The sequence below is a fragment of the Dermacentor andersoni genome, chromosome 8 (assembly GCF_023375885.2).
Source record: "Dermacentor andersoni chromosome 8, qqDerAnde1_hic_scaffold, whole genome shotgun sequence".
Taxonomy (NCBI): domain Eukaryota; kingdom Metazoa; phylum Arthropoda; class Arachnida; order Ixodida; family Ixodidae; genus Dermacentor; species Dermacentor andersoni.
The window spans coordinates 62,590,316-62,607,782 of NC_092821.1; the positions used below are offsets into that span (position 1 = coordinate 62,590,316).

At 46.2% G+C, this 17,467-nt stretch overlaps 1 protein-coding gene across 1 annotated transcript in view; it reads right to left on the minus strand.

Annotated features, from left to right (window-relative positions):
- Window positions 1–899: 899 nt before the first annotated feature.
- LOC126526315 (uncharacterized) overlaps window positions 900–17,467 on the minus strand; it is a 99,501-nt gene continuing 82,933 nt past the window's right edge. The window contains exons 8-11 of the mRNA XM_050174217.3: window positions 14,810–15,082; window positions 8,983–9,127; window positions 6,898–7,161; window positions 900–1,145 (exon numbers count right to left, since the gene is read on the minus strand). Coding sequence (XP_050030174.2) covers window positions 1,006–1,145; window positions 6,898–7,161; window positions 8,983–9,127; window positions 14,810–15,082 — 822 coding nt within the window. The 3' untranslated portion in view covers window positions 900–1,005. The remainder of the gene's footprint in view (window positions 1,146–6,897; window positions 7,162–8,982; window positions 9,128–14,809; window positions 15,083–17,467) is intronic.

The window sequence follows — 17,467 nt, forward strand, 5'->3', positions numbered from 1 at the left end:
TTCATCATGATCACAGCGCCCACGCACCGTACAGCTACTTTCAACCGCTTAATCGCAGTGTTTGAGGAAGAGCATAGGACATAAATACCATTTTTAAAGGAACTTTCGTATCTACAAAGTCGCTAAGACGTCGCTAAATATTTTGTACTGTCTCTAAAAATTGCCGATTGCTAACAAAAGCTATTGTCGCTAAAGAGACGAGAAATGCGCTAAATTTGTGGACATATCGCTAAACTGGGAACACTGGTTTGAATTTGGTTCGATAGGCTGCTGGTACCTCTTATATGCCCTAAATAATTAATCATTTGAATGAACCAACGTTAGGATTAAACGGATGATGATGAACGGATGAAACGTTTTACTTGCTTTTTCATGACTAGCTAGGTAATAATTGAGCACATTACATTGACACTGACAAACCGCGAAAAACACGTTTTTTCTCCCAAAAATGGTTAAGGAATATTCCTGCAAGACTAACATTTTTAAAGAGCCGTTCTTCACAATAACAGCTCGGCAACGGAATGCCTTACTTACTGATACCGTACAGTGCACAAATGTTTCGTTGTTCCCTTGCGCGCTGTCATGAAATTTTCTCTCCGTATTGTTACTTGATTTTTGTTTCGTTTTTTGAATGTAGTTTAGACCAGAGCATCAAGTTGCATTGTCTTTATTCTCTTCTATTGTAAAGTTTCGTTTTCCGTTTTTATCTCTTCTATTTTTTCTTACAACACTTGGTAGTACGTGCCGGTTTGTCCTGATGATGATTTGATTACAGTGATATATTCGTTACGATGACATGTATGAAATGCTGTAATGTCACCTTTGCTTTGTACGCCTGCCTCTGCATAAAGCCTGGCACTAAGGCTGGCATTATTCTTCAATATAAATAAATAACTTCATTATATAATCATAAGTATTTATTCATGTTATGGTATTTCAATGCTGTATTACCGTTGACTTGCGAATAAAATAGATAAGAACAAACATGCATGTTCTCGACAGCATTCAATAAAATGCTCCGTCCTTCTTAAGCTTTACAAACTCGGTCATAAGATGGCACTTCAGCACTTTGCCTCTTGTGTTCTTGGGCAGCTCTTCAGCGAAAACAATCCCACCATGTAGTCCCTTGTAAACAGCCAATCTCTCTGAAAAATAAATAAGCGCGCACTTTAAACAGTATTTTACTTTTGTGAGTAACGGTGACGTGCAAAGTACTTTACGAGAAAACGCTTTTGATGCCGCATCCTCTAAAGTGGGAAGTGAGTTAATGTATATAAAGCTATTACTTATCATAAACGTGCATCGACGTGCCACAAGACTGGATAACAATCAGACGGTTTAGAATGAAGCAGTCGTTCAGCTACACCTACGCGCCGCTTAAGTCGCAGCTCTAGTCTACAGAATTTATCACCTTAGACTTATCAACATTCATAGCTGGAACATTAGTTCTTGCGTCACACAAGGCATCGGCCTACTACTTATAAGAAAAGAGAGGGCTATGACGTAACGAAACACAAGCACGCTCTCACAGGATAGGCGTGTGTAACCGAAAGGGCAACTCACTCGAAATTTCGCACGCGCAGAAATCGAATATGCTCCTTAGCTTCCGCAGTGTATGCTCCCAGCCCGCTAACATTGTCGGCAGAAACGAGGTGGCGGCACTGTTAAGACTAAGAAGCACAGGTTTACAGCTTACGACACTGCTGGACTCCATGGAATCCAAGTAGTGTGGTGACGTTGCATTGATTTTTTTACAGAAATGCATGTTACGTTATGCAGCCAACTAAATGAGACATTATTGGCGTGGATATGATATTCCATCAATAAGTTTTAGATTCATGGTTGCCGTCCTCTATCACACAATTCTGTTAGGGTGGCTGCTATAACAATGAACGACAAAAACGAACAGCACAGCTGTACAGTTCACTGTGACCTCACCATTATCCAGAAGCGAAAATCTTCTGGGCGCTCTTGCATCTGGGTCGCAAGCCCCAAGGGTAGCGTTGGCCTGGTGGCCTGGGGCACAACTGGAAGCATCCGAAGGTACTGGCAAAGGTTGAGTCCACTGCTAACAGAACAACTTGTTTATTCTAGCATCGCAAAAGAGCGGCCGGTCAGATGACCGAAGTGGAGATACGGGAGAGCACGTTACTCAACGGAAGAAATCGGAGCCTCTCTCGGCGTCCGTGAACAGCTGCTTTTATACTCTCGGAGTTGAGGGCAAGAAGGAACGCGCTCGTAATGGAAGTCAGGCACACGGTGCAGGAGAACGAGTATTGTTCAAATGACTGACCTGATGCGGCCGTTTAAGCTTGGAGAGCACATTGGTTTGTTCCTGGTTAACTTTGAGCGAACGTGCGAGAAGCAGGGGTTCTCTCGGGAAACGTGGCCACAGCGCTTGCTCACTTTCTTACCCGGCGAGGCGGCCGACGTTGTCGCTCGTTTGAAGAGAGAGGAGGCAGAGGATTTCGACCAAGTGAAATCGAGTATGCTAAAAACGTTCAGGCTGTCAGCGGAGGCGTTCCGTCGGCAGTTTCGGGAAAATGAGAAAGGCAAAAGTGAGTCATATACAGAGTTTGCCTACAGGCTTATGTCAAACATGCAGGAGTGGCTCAAAGAAGAGAAAGCGTTTGGTGACCACGAGAAAGTTCTGCAGTGTTTCGGGCTGGAACAGTTTTATAGTCAGTTACCTGAGAACGTGCGGTACTCGGTCTTGGATAGGCCAGACGTTAGTACGGTGGCTAAAGCCGCCGAGCTAGCCGAGGAGTTTGTGACGCGTCGGGCTCGCGGAGCTAAGGACGGTCAAAAGGGTGAATTTGGCTCCAAGTTTGAGAGGCCGAAGTTCACGCCCATGAGAGCAAGGGGGGACACACGTAGTGCGGATGCGAGTGAAAGCAGTCCGACCGAACGTAAGGAGACGGCGGCAGCCGAAGCCGAACGCAGAAAGCGGTTCGAGATGAGACAAGCGAGCGTGTGTTATACGTGCCAGAAGCCGGGTCACTTTTCGGCGCAGTGTCCAGAAACGAAAACAAAAGTCGTGTTTTTGTCATTATGCAGCACTGACGAGAACATGAAGCTTCTCGAGCCTTACATGCGAGACCTCCTCGTGAACGGGAAAGAGTGCCGAGTGCTTCGCGATTCCGCAGCTACAATGGATGTAGTTCACCCCTCTTACGTAGAGCCCGATATGTTCACGGGCGAGTGCGCATGGATCAAGCAAGCCGTGGAAGCTCATAGCGTGTGTCTGCCCGTAGCAAAAGTGCTTATTGAAGGACCTTTCGGAGCGCTTGAGACAGAGGCCGCAGTGTCATCTATGCTGCGCCCCCCCCCCCCCCCCCCCCCCAGTACCCGTTACTATTTTCGAACAGGTCCGATCACCTCCTGCGCGAGAAGGGGCTTTTGTTTGGTGAGGCTAGCGTTCAGGCCTTAACCAGATCGAGAGTTCGGGAGCTCGCTGCAAAGGCGGTAGTTGCGGGACCGACGTTGTCGAACAATGAGAAAGTGCCGGAGGCGCAGCAAGCTGATATTCAGAGCATGTCCGAACTGAATAAAATTGAGCCTGTAGCGTTGAAGGCACCAGATACTCGAGAGGAAATGCCCGACACGGGAAAGTTAGAAGAGCTATCTGCAGATTTGCTCATCGCGCCCACGTCAGATGGACTCAATAAGTTGCTAAAAGTCAGCCGGTCGGCTTTGATAGCCGAGCAAAATAAGGATGCGAGCCTAGAGAACATGCGCTGCAATGTCAAGGAAGGTATCGCCAAGAAAAATGCTTGTTTTGTGAATAGAGGTGGGGTCCTGTACCGGAAGTATCTAGACCGCAGGGGAGTGGAGTTCGATCAGCTGATCGTGCCTCAGTGCTACCGTCAGGATCTGTTGCGCTTGTCGCATGGGGGTTCGTGGTCCTGACACCTAGGAGTTAAGAAAACTAAGGACCGTCTCTTGCAAGAGTACTATTGGCCAGGGTGTTTTCGGGACGCAGACCACTTTGTGAGGACATGTGACACCTGTCAGCGGGTGGGCTAACCAGGGGACAAATCGAGGGCGCCGTTGAAGTTGGCACCTATCATTACGGAGCCTTTTAGACGGCTCGTTATTGATACAGTGGGACCTCTGCCGGTAACAGCCACGGGGTACAGACACATTTTGACTGTGATCTGCCCAGCGACAAAGTTCCCTGAAGCAGTGCCGCTTAAAGAACTCAGCTCAGTTGAGATAGTCAATGCACTACGGTCCATATTTGCGCGAGGTGGTTTTCCTGCGGAAATCCAGTCAGATCAGGGCACAGTGTTTACTAGCGCTTTGACGACAGCCTTTCTCGAAAGGTGTGGGGTAAAGCTGTTACACAGCTCAGTGTACCACCCACAGTCGAATTCAGTTGAGTAACGTGCTCTCCCGTCTCTCCACTTCGGTCGATCTGACCGGCCGCTCTTTTGCGATGCTAGTCGACTCATTCTTTGCCAGCACCTTCGGATGCTTCCAGTTGTGCCCCAGGCCACCAGGCCAACGCTACTCTTGGGGCTTGCGACCCAGATGCAACAGCGCTTTATAATGAAAAAAATTAAGGCATAATGGACCTCACGATGACGCTCAGCGGCAATGCGTTAGCATTGAATTGATGTAGCGACGCAAGTTTTGCTATCGTGAAAACGAGTTAATGCGAGGGGTGTACTGCAGCGCGATTCCTATTTGCGCTTCCCTAAAAACACTCACCGCCATCTAGCGCAGGCGTTGCGAAGCCTGCGCGTGGCCTTTGAAACAGTATTGCCAATTCAGCGGTTTTCTAGGTAAATTTAGCTGTTTCTGGCGCTGACTAGCGGAAAAATTCTTTCGCTTGAGGGTGTCAAGTTTTGTCGCAATTTTCCTAGAATGTTGCCTTCCTTTTTGGTGGTACAAAAACTTCCGATTTTTTACAATAATTCGTGCTTCACGTGTACCATACCGGCAGGTTATTCGCGTCTGTTTGCTAGTAAGAGACAATTATGATCATCACCATCCAGTAACAGTTTGCATACCTCGCGTTCTTCCACGATGTTTCCATGCCTCCTCTGAATTGCCCTAAACGTTTCCGCTGTTCGTAGCACTGCTTCGGCATTTTCCACACTTCAGCATTATTGCAGACACGTTGTAGGGGATTTCGCCTCGTGAAATTACTTCGGTTATAAACACCAACCGATTTTGGTGCCTGGTTTCAATTGATCGGTAATGGTGCTGACATGGCCCAACGCAGGTGCTGAACGTGCTTTCAGTCAGCTGATTAAGCTTACATCTGAATTGAACAGAATGTCCACTGAGATGAGAAATATCCTTACTCTACGGACTGGCCTCTGAAGTAACGATAACTGCTGCTTCAGTTAATGGCCTGCGAACACGTTGTTCGCGAGATCGGCAAGATGAAGGCCTGGCGGATCAGCGATGACACCCAAGGCGCAGCCATGCTAGCGACCAAATACACATGGAAAGCACGCGACCATTCCAAGCTGAAATGTCGGGCGCGTTTCTGCAATTTTAATCACCACGCGGTAGTTCAGCCTGATTTCCAGCCAGCGATTGCAGCTCGCAGAAGCATGTATTTTTACTCTGCATTCGCCATATGTTCGCGAACTTGCAGTCGCACAATAAAACGCTTATTCTCATTGATCATTTATACTTCTTAGCCCTACATCAACGAAAAATAAAGAAGACGTTTCTACCCAGTTTAATTTTTTTTCTACTACGTTTCGCGTAGACATACTAAAATATGTGTTATTCTGATTTTTCTCTACATGAGTGCGCTTTTAGCGGAATTTACGTGCTCGTAAAGCGGATTTCAGAGCTTTCTGATGTCTTGACCACAAAAATTTTGTATTTCTAGTAGGCAACAGTGCTATGAAATGCATGACGCGGCGGTGCAAGGCGAACGTTGGGAAAACCGTCATGCAGCGACCGGGCTTCCCTCTCTTCTTTCTGGACACGCTGCACCATCTAGTGGCGCTGCCGCCAAGTCCGCACGCAGCATCCGAGAGGAGAAGCGTGGCTCGCCGGTGCCCGCGAATGTTGCGAATTGTTCCCTCGCATGCCGCACACCCGACGGCACGTGCTCAGTGACCGAACTTGGCGAGAGCTTCACTGAAGAGCGGCCCATACCCAGTGAACTTGCGGCTCAACCCACTTATGCATTGGGCTGCTGTCTTTGAGGAACCCTTGTGGCGTAGGTTCGTTTCCACTTAACATCGCATCAATTTAAGGGACGCTTTTCGTCATTCTAGAGGGTCACATTACTAGTGGCACCTACCTAGTTACCCAAGCTGGCGTCAAAGATGTTCATTGAAGACCAGCACATGCAAAACTCTGAAGACCAGCAGATACCAAATAGAACGTATCCAGTGCTCGAAGTCGGCGCTAAAGCGTATCTTCGAACAGCGATACCTGCCAGTCCTGCACCTACTGTGACCCATGTCGACATCAGAGAGGTTCACTGAAGACCGGCACGTATGCAAACATCACTACACAAGAGCACAAACTGGTCGGACGGTTTGCGTCGAGCCCTGTTCCTTTAACACAGTAGCCCGATGCACTATCCATTTGACCACGGAATACCTAGTGACCCATGTAGGCGGGCGAACGGATACAACATGTAAACATAGATAGGTAGATAGATAGATAGATAGATAGATAGCCCCCAGAAAGTGCATCAAGTAGCAAAATGATGCTGATGAATTTAAAAGGATGCCTACACAGTTTCTGGGATTATTTCTGTAGGGAACTCAGTAAACACAAAGTTCATGTTCTTGTGCTTTTGTAGATAGCCATATTGTTACATCTTTTACACTAAGTTTTTGTACTATGCCCTCTACAGTGCTACCGTCACGAATAAAGTTGGCTTACTGCAATAAAATACTGCATGCACGAACGTACCTGCCACGTGCTCTTTGATCAGCTGTGCAATGTGACCCTTCTTCTCCGCCTTCCATTTTTGCCGCAGGACAACAATGGCGGCCGGTGCCTCTCTGAGCACCGGGTGCGCCACACCGAGTACGGCTACTTCGGCCACAAAGTGAAGCTCAAGAACACATTGCTCCACCTCGAAGGGCTCCACCTTGGTGTCGAAACACTTGATGACGCTCTTCAGCCGGTCGGTCACAAACACCCGGCCAGAGACATCGTAGTAGCCCATGTCCCCTGCGCGCACTTCTGCGTCACTCACGTAGTTCCTGCTACTAATTGCAAGATATAGTAGTAGTCCTAGTTCTCCGGCAACATATAAGTTACGCCTATCCTCCCTCAAATCACATGAACTTTGACGCTCGTTGGGCCACGCTTGACTGTGGGCCCAACAATCTAAGAAGTGTGATTGCAGGAGTAGTATTTGCAGATTTCAATTTGCTTAAACTCCTGATGTGGTCACATGTCACGCACTCCACATTAGAGTAACTCGAAGCAGCTGTTGTGGTGCCGTTACAAAGGTTGAGTGTCAATTCGACCGTAACAAGCTGCCCCAATATTTTGCAAATAAAACAGTGGACTTTTCGTAATTTCGAAATTAAAACAGTTGGGAAGACGATAGAATACGTAGAAAGGACATAACTGTGAATGACAAACAAGTGGCAGTTTTGATACCCTTAGTTTGCATTTATACTTCCCAGAATACCTCACTATTGACGCGGAGTATTAATAAAAAAAAATCCAGCAGGAACCATCTCGCAATGAGTATCAACGGTATTGGTATTAACGTATTGGTGAAGCAATGTGGAGTGACACGCCGTATGACTGAAGACGCCTTTTATGGAATCTGTAGTGACAATTCTGGGATTTACATTGCTTACGCCATATCCGACATACTATGTCTCCAGGGCCGGCCAACCTAGCAATGGCACTGGCTTGTTAGGGTCACACATAGCCAAAAAGGTAGCACTGCGAGTGACACCGCAGTTACGACAATGGAATACCGCACACTGCATGGCGTCAATGAAATGACGAAGACGGGATGACGGCAATTACGTTACGAAGATGGGATGATGAGTCTGAAGTGATGACTATGGTATAACTACGACAGGGTGACGGCGATAGCCTTATGAAAGTTGGATAACGACGGTGGCATGACGACGGCAGTAGGACAGGAAGTAGATGACAAAGCAGGAATGACAACAACGTCACGACCAGGACAGTATCACGACGACAGAGTGACGACGAATGCGTGACGACGGCTGTACAACGGCAACTCAATGACGTCGAAAGAATGACAACGGTGGCATGACCACCATAGAATGACAATTCCATGATTACGATGAAATGACGAAGAAAGATTAACCTGAATGAAACGACTAAAGCGGTTTGACGAGGACCGAATGAAGAGAATGAATGAAAACAGCAACTTTCAGAGAAGACATGAGGAGCATCGGAACAACGTGAGCATGCACAGCCTAATCACAAGCTCGCTTGTGCAACCTGCTCAGGCCACTAATGCACTGATCGGCCACTGATTAGATGGGGCAGAACATAGGTCTTGTCAACTGATGGAAACTTCAGCCAGCGCCTCTGTCATCAGTTGCTACATATGCAGATGACTGCAAGAAATATGTATAGAAACGGTGGATATTTTAAGCCGATCGGCGCCCACACCTTATGTGATGTAACCCACTGGATATTACCTTCGCGCCCTTCCTGCTTTCATTTGATGTGAATAAGGCTAATATGTAGAGGCCAAAATCTCAAGTATTTTTCAATTATTTGTCACTTTCATTGGCGTGAGCGTCAGTTTTAGTTTTTCACGCTTCAAGTCTCTAGCCGCAATACCAGAATATTTTGTACTACAGATTTTACCGAATATATGAAGGTAGGCACTGTAGTAATACATTCCTTGCATTGTATAGGAAGAAAGAGGCATAAACTATAAATAAAACAACGCTGTAAATTAACGTTAAATCTTCGCGTGCCATATGACTAATAAACACCGTTCATGTGGGCATTGCTAGTGTGTTCAAACGTGTGCATGCAGGTCACCTGTGCGCAGCCAGCCGTCAGCGTCGACAGCAGCAGCTGTTGCCTCGCCGTCATTGTAGTAACAGGTCATGATGTTCGGTGAGCGCACCATAATTTCACCATGTACAAGCGGAGGCATCGTTCTCTTGGTCTTGGGATCAAGAATCTATGGTGCAACAATATAAGCATTTTTGGTCTCTGCGATCAACATCATTTATTTGCCTTACAATCCCTTGATAGATCACTACCCTATAGTAAAAGAGAACTACTAATGAAATTCAATCATACCAAGGTGCGGTTCTTAAGAGACTATTACTCATTTACTCCATATGATCTTGATAATACACGAACCGAACGATTCAAACATTGCTCGCGCGGAAACAAGATCAGAAGTGCGCGCACCACCAAGCTAATCGTCAAGTTGAGATACTGTAGCAGAGAAATACTAAAAGCGTCTTCCTTAAGAGAAATACATTACCAGTCCTAGCTAATGTAAGTTACATGATGAAAGAGCTGACACATAAAATAAAGCAGGTTTTAAAGCAATCTTTGAAACCACAAATTGTGTGTAGCGGCATAAAACATGGTGCAGCTCAGAGACATTTTGAACACATTACGCACATTGCATTTTAGAGTAAACATCAATCACAGTGTATGAAAGAACATGGTGAGGCGACGCTTATTTCCTCTAATCAACACTACTCTGCCTTCACAGATGCTGGCCTAACGCCTGGCAACGCTTCGCAAGGACCAAGGCTGTAATGTCTGCAGCTAGATATTGTGCTGACAGGGTCCTTATGACAAACTGGAAATGTGCATCAGCCATTCTTGAGCGCCGTAAGGATTCGTTCACGTTTATAAAAGAAAATAGCTGCTTGCACACGTAAGCACCGCCAAACAGGGTGCAGATCCTCGCCACTTTCTTGCGCAATACAGCAAGTACGCTTTCTTCAAGAAACTAATAAAATTCTGGGACACCGACAGGACGAAACTTCGACTTGAGCGTCCTTGAGCGTCCTGCGGTTCCGACAGTTGATATTGTAGTCCAGAGACCATCTACTTGCCCCGATAATGGCAGCGAGAAAATCATGAAAGAATAAGACAGGCCAGCATGCATGTCCTTGCACTGGTTTCCCCATTTCTTTAGGGGATAATCGAGCAGTGAACAAAAGGCCCTTCCGACTGTTATGCTTTAAATTTTTTATTAACATCATCGTCCCGAAATAATCGAACGCTCGCTTCTTTACCTGATGCTTTAAAAGCTGGATTTCCTCATTGAATGCAAAGATGTCATACGTTGCAATGCTCACTTTGTTCCTGCCTTGAAGCTTAGCATTAGAAGGCTGTTTAGGAGCCCAGTATGTGCGAATATATGCAAGGGCGCTAATTCATGCACTTTGCATCTAACAAATCGGCAGCTATATTGCCTTTGACTTTCACGAATGCCTCCTTCTCATTCCGCAAATTATAAAGCATTTTTACCCTACTGAGCCACGGCACTTCAACGTAGTACACATGCTATCTTGTGCACTGTGGACCGCCTCTAAAAAGGACACTAACTGCTTCATAATATTTAACCAAGTAAAGTCCAACACGCTAAACAGTGTTAATGACGTACTTCGTTTGCAGCGAATTATGCCATGTGCCTCTTTGTGCAGAATGCATTGGACTGCAACATAATTCAAGCTGAGTACTGAAAGCTTCGCATACAGGCGCCCGACAAGTCCGTTCTTGCGTTCAAACATTCACGGGGTGACGCTAATCGCGAGAAAGTCAAGCTTTTCCCACATCAATTCTTCCCGCTCGACCTATTATTCATTCAGTGAGAAAATCTCGGCACCAGTGGTTCTTGCTTTCATCGACACCAGGTTAAGTATACTCTCTGGGAGGTCAAGACTTCTGGAAATACATCTGATGAAAATTGGATACTGAGCGTTGTCGGTAATGCAAGTGATACCGCAGATAGCAATTGGAAACGCAACAAACAAAGGGCATGATTTGTTGAGACTTCTTTCGTTGCCCGCACTGATCTCGTCACCACGTTCAGCGCCAGTATTGTAATCTGTATATCGCTAGCCTATTCGTCTGTCCGTCCATTGGTCCGTCCGTCTGTCTGTCCGTCCGCCCATCCATCCATATGTCCGTCCGTCTGTTGGTCCCCTGTACGCCGAAAACTCCTCCGGCGCAACCCCATGCGCATGCCCGAAGAAAAAAAGAGAAGTCGCACGATTATGTAACAGCACCTAGATCTATAGCACAAGGCCTGCCCAAGGTAAACATGCTTGGTAACGAAGCTTCCATGAAAGCCCATGGGTTCAAAACATGGCGCTACAACGGCGGTTTATGGGGCTTAACGCCATCGGTCTGAGGAGGGAACCGTTCCAACAGACGAAAAAACAATGCGAGGCCATATATGTTAAAAACAGAAGTGACGTAATTTTGCTCTCAAAGGCACGAAATTTGTTTTGGTGGTCTGCCTTTAGAGCTGCATATTACAATGCCCTGTCATGCGACTTGATGGGCATTTAGAGCTTTCAGCGCGGAAAGCGATGCAAGAAAAGGTCAGCCGTACGGGTGTCAATATCGCACCCTTGAAGAGAACAAACTTTCGTTTGAGGCCGACGAAAGCTTTAGGTGTAGAGTGCTGGTTCTACGCCGGACGCCAAGCCTGTTGGCCTGCGCAGTCAGACGAAAACAACTAAAGTAAGCAATTCTCTGGCGGTGTTGACTCACCACTTTTGACTGAACAGGTTGAGAAACGATGAAGCTGCGTGCGTCACCAAATTCAGACAAACGTCGACAAGCAAAGCAGAACAATGTGCCAGGGGGGCATTGTAACAGGTTAACTTTACGAGCGCGCCTTTCTGAACCTTTCAATAGCTACGCTGCTTTGCAAGGAATAGTGGCATAGGAACCCTCTTACGATGGTCGCTGAAAGAAGGTATTTATTGATAGTGATAAAATAAAATTCAGTTGTCTTTTATTTACTCGTCCTGCATATGTGAAATTGATCAGTAATTTAATTTTCATTGAATAAATCTAAGTGTGTCTTGCTTTAATTAAAAACGATTTTTTCTTTCCAAACCTTTGTTCCCTCCACACATAGTCGCGCTTCAATCGTTACCCCCATAACCATCTTTGCTGATGTCGGTGACCATTTTTCTCAACCGCTTTTTGCCCGAAGCTTCGCGACCTATTTGTATCGATTGGCCTGTTTACTCCGACCCATGACGTCATGCTACCTGGCCCGGAATTTAAATTGACAAGACTGACATGATGAAAGCGGTGGCGTCAAAATTACTGTTGCCTACTTGGGAGCATCCTCATTAGACACCATGACAATCGGGCCAGTTAACATGACGTCATGGATCGGAGTGAAAAGACCGTGTAGTATTTAGGTGGTGTTACATTATCTGCGCCAGTAGTGACGTAGCTAGTCTCCGTCGCAGCTGAGCGCACGCACAGCAGTTTCTCTCCAGCTCCGAAATGGGTAGGCCACGTGTTATACGTACTCCTTAGGAGCAGGCAGTGTTATATCGGCAACACCGCGGGAAGAACCGGGAGCGAGCTCGTCTACGCCGTGCTGATGCTACAGCCCAGGCAGAACAGGCTCGTGTAGCTGAGCACAAGCCGCAACTGCGCACCGACGATCCGGCAGCTTACCAAGCCGTCGTTTAAACAAGCGCCGGGATTAACCCAGTGTTGAAAACCGGGGCCGCACGTTTCAGCTTCACTGGTTAACCATCTGTACGGAGTGCTTGTGCGGTGATATTTTTAAGTAATGCGCAACTCATTGCGCATACCTGCGTAGAAATGCGTTCGGTATCTCATCCGGGCCTACCAAATTTTTGACGTCATTGTTCAGTAGACGAACTGCAATTCCCTCATACGAGACTTCTACGTCTCACATTTCTTCCGAGCGAAGCAATGGAGAGAGTATGGATTCAATAGTTGATCGTGATGGAGCAAAAAACACCGACTGAAAGAACTCGTTGTAAGAAGAAGCAATCACTACAGGATCAGTAACCATAGTGTTTGCAAAAGGCGGCGTGTTTGCGACCCCGCTTTGAGAACTAGTTTGACGCGTCGCCGTACGCCACTCCAGTAGCGCAGTCAGCTACTGGAGTAACCCGCCGTGGTTGCTCAGTGGCTATGGTGTTGGGTTGCTGAGCACGACGTCGCGGGATTGAATCCCGGCCACGGCGGCCGCATTTCCATGGTGGCGAAATGCGAAAACACCCCTGTACTTAGATTTAGGTGCACGTTAAAGAACCCCAGGTGGTCGAAATTTCCGGAGTCCTCCACTACGGCGTGCCTCATAATCAGAAAGTGGTTTTGGCACGTAAAACCCCATAATTTAATTTTTTTAGCTACTGGAGTGGCGTCAATCAATCAATCAATCAATCAATCAATCAATCAATCAATCAATCAATCAATCAATCAATCAATCAATCAATCAATCAATCAATCAATCAATCAATCAGGCATTGTGCGAGCCAGCTATAGAAGCAAAATTTTGTGGAGCAGACTACATGCCTAGTCTTAAGCCTCTCATCTCTCAAATGTGCAGAATAGGCGGCGAAGCGCTCAAATGCAGAGATAATTCCCTACTGATCCCTACCCACGAATGCGGGAGTGATGACACAGTCAGCAAAGGTAGTGGGACATTATTTTGCTTGATCTTTATTAAGGTTGAAATACCTACGTCAAAGGAGCCGCAATTGCAACACATTTTCACGCGCTATATGACCTGCGCAGAGATAGTGCCGAGAATTCCCTAAAAGGAGAACAGCTAGTCATTGGTAGCTGATAGCGGCCAGCGTAGGGACAGAGTAGAATCGACAAACGCTCTTTTTATGAGCGATTGTGTATTGCCGGTTTCGCGTGTCACTACCGGTATTCTATAAGAGCAGGCTTGCGGATAAATTCTGCTGAAACGGAATGAGAGGAATTAGAGGCACCTAAGCAGCCAGGAATTGGTAAAAAAGTGGCAATAGGAGAGAGACAGCCATTATTTTGAAGAATGCCGAATGCTTGCCCAGAGTCTAACGACTCTGTTAAAGAGATTAGGGACAACCCAGTCGGTGGTTGCTTAAATCAAGCTCTTCCCTCATTCTCTAGGGCAATGTCGAGGCGGGCCAGCAGTTGCAACCTTCCCCTGTGATTTGTTTAGCGAGATGTATTTAAAGGCTGTATGGAATTCATTCCTTACAGTCTAGGCTATGATCCCTAAACTGATAGATCAGTAAGACTCCGTACGATGCAAGGCACATCTGGGTCGTAACCACTTGGTAGTCGAACAGTGACACTCAGTTGGTATATGAAGGGACAGTTCACCCAATCTCTAACTCAGGAAACTTAGATGAGTAATGCGCTGTTTATTTCTGTGTTTAGCATTAGTGTTCTTCTGCAAACTCTGCACTTGACTGTTTAAATATTTTGGCTTTGTTACCTCCGATCTGCCTGCTTTGTCATGATCGCCAATTATCACCTTCAAGAGACTTGATCAACTTCAAGGTGAAATAGGAAACTTTTCTCCTTGTGTGTAAAGAGCTGATGTCTCCAACAAGCTTATCTTTTGCATATGTCAACTTCACCTATATAACTGCAACCTGAAAGCACCCATTCACTTTTTTTTACTGTTGATTCTTCGCTGAAGTGAAATTTCTATTACCAAACAATTTGCATGCTTGAAGCTTGCGGAAGCTGTGAAGGAGCCCTGATGCACCACTTAATTGAATTGGTATAATAACAGGTGACGCAATACAAGAATTAAGGGGGATATGCAACAATGATCGACGTAAAAATGAATCTTTAAGACTATTCGCAAAACATTATTGTACATTACCTTCACCTCTGTGTCAGCAACTGGAAAGCCCACGCTTTCGAAGCATAACTGACCAGCTGGGGCGCAGCAGACGACTCCACTCGCCTCAGACAGGCCGTAGACGTTCCTGAATTCCGTAGGCTTCAGCATCGAGACCACGAGCCCTGCGGTGCTCTTCGGCAGAGTTGCACCTAAGCTGATCACCTTCCTCAATGAAGGAAGCCTCGCACCCGTAGTCGCGACTGCGTTTGCCAGTAGATACAGCACCGAAGGTGTCGTCATAAGAAGGGACACCTGGAACATCAGTGAAAATGAAAGATTCCTCAGTGACAAAACACCACATTTCGCCCAGTCGTGACACCAAATTTTGGGGAAAAAAATGCTTTGTCTTTCCTGTTAGTACGTCTTTCAGAAGAAGGGGCTACCACAGGCGATGTTATCATGGTAGAGTCGGACGGCAATTATTCTGCCTGAACGTATCTTTCCGTGACATGAAGCATGTGAACATTAGTTCAGCAATTTAGGCTCTCGCGAAATGTCAGTCAAATGCTCAGCAGCCGCTTGACATCCTTCCGTGTCCTTACCTGGGAAAGCTCAGTGTTGTGACGCGCGTGAATAACTACTTTTATTACTGCGAGGATATCAGTGCAGATCGAAGCATTGAAAAACGTTAAATGCTTGTTTTCAATTTCTTGGGAAATTGCTCACTCCTGAAATTGCTATTCTTACGAAAAGGGACCAATTCAGAGTGATATCTTAAGGCAAATTCCCATGTCTGTGGGCAGATTAGGGGCTTCGTGTCGTCTAGCTCTTTCGCAAGTATCGTGTAGTCGTTCCCTAGTCCGCGTGTTTTGCGCGCAACTCAAACTATCAATACGAGTACGTGTCTACTAATAGCTTTCATTTTTCACATGCTTATAAATAATTCAAAAAGCTTCTGAAATGTAAGGCCCAGTGAATCGAAAATAATATCACTGAGCACGCCTTCCGGGGAGCGTATACTTCGACAGCATTCCGCTACGATTCTAAATAATGTGTTTATTAAAGCTTTCACACCTTCAGGAAATGATAACGAACTTCCAAGGCTGTCATCCCGCAATCGTTTCCAATGGATCCTATAATTTTTAACTCTACTGGCATAAGAAAAATAATAGTTACTCTTAAGCTTACGTCTTCTTGCGGAATAGACGACATCACGACAAAATTTCTAAATAATACTAGTGAGTATTCCTCTATCATCTTAGAGAGTATTTTTTCATGGTCGTATCTGTCTTCATCCTTGCTTCACGACTGGAAAGCAGCAAAGATTATTCTGATCCACAAATCTGCCGAAACTCAGGATTCTTTCAACTGCAGGCCCATATCGATCCCCTCAGTGCCGTGCAAAACAATGGAGCACATTATATTTTCTAACTTGCTAAACATTCTTGAAGAAAATAATTTTTTCCCTACCAGTTCACATGGCTTTGGCGAAATCTTTTTCATTTTGGTGAGACTGAGCTGGTAACTTTTACTAATGACTAAGATGTGTATCTTGATAGCGGTTGTTTGACTGATTGCATATTTTTCCTACTTTTCGAAAGCTTTTCACAAGGTTAAACATGTATTTCTACTACACAAACTACGAGCACTAAACATTGAACCGGGAGTACTTAGCTGGATCCAGTCGTTCCTTTTGTATCATTCCCCAATTTTTGCAACTTATGACTCCACATCTAACGCGGCTCCAGTTGAATCCGATTTTCCGCAAGAGTCTGTCCTTGGCCCTCTTATCTTTAATATATATATATATATATATATAGAGGGCACGGCACTCAGCCTGTGGACAGCATGTCTAAGCCGCTGCTGCTGCTTTTGCAGGTCCTGCCGTGTTTTTCCGCTCTGGCTTCATCAAGCGATACCGACCGGACGCCACACTTGCCACATCATCTCGCCGACAGATTCACTGCCTACGCATTGGTGGATCACCTGCCTCGTGGAGTGACGTCATCGGCACCAACAGTATTAAAGGACCATCGAGACACGGGCCACTTCAGAGGGCACGGCACTCAGCCTGTGGACAGCATGTCTAAGCCGCTGCTGCTGCTTTTGCAGGTCCTGCCGTGTTTTTCCGCTCTGGCTTCATCAAGCGATACCGACCGGACGCCACACTTGCCACATCATCTCGCCGACAGATTCACTGCCTACGCATTGGTGGATCACCTGCCTCGTGGAGTGACGTCATCGGCACCAACAGTATTAAAGGACCATCGAGACACGGGCCACTTCAGAGGGCACGGCACTCAGCCTGTGGACAGCATGTCTAAGCCGCTGCTGCTGCTTTTGCAGGTTCGTTTTCAATATGAAGTTCCATGTTTCCGTAGCGACAACCGTTTTCTCTTAGTTCTGCCGTGCCCTCGTAGATTTTGTCAGACTGCTGTCGATTGCTGGTCGATGTTGCTACTGCTTATAATGTCGGGTGATATTGAAGAAAACCCTGGGCCAACAACCGCCCAGCTATTGCAGATGATACTAGATAACCAGGCTGCGGCTGATAGTGGTTTGAATGACATCAAGGTTCAAATTTGCGAACTGAATGCAAAGATAAACAAAGTATCTAATGCACTAGATGGTATCCAGGAAATAAAAGCCAGAATAGATTCTCTTGAGGATACCGTGCGGTTACAAGCCGAAAAGCTG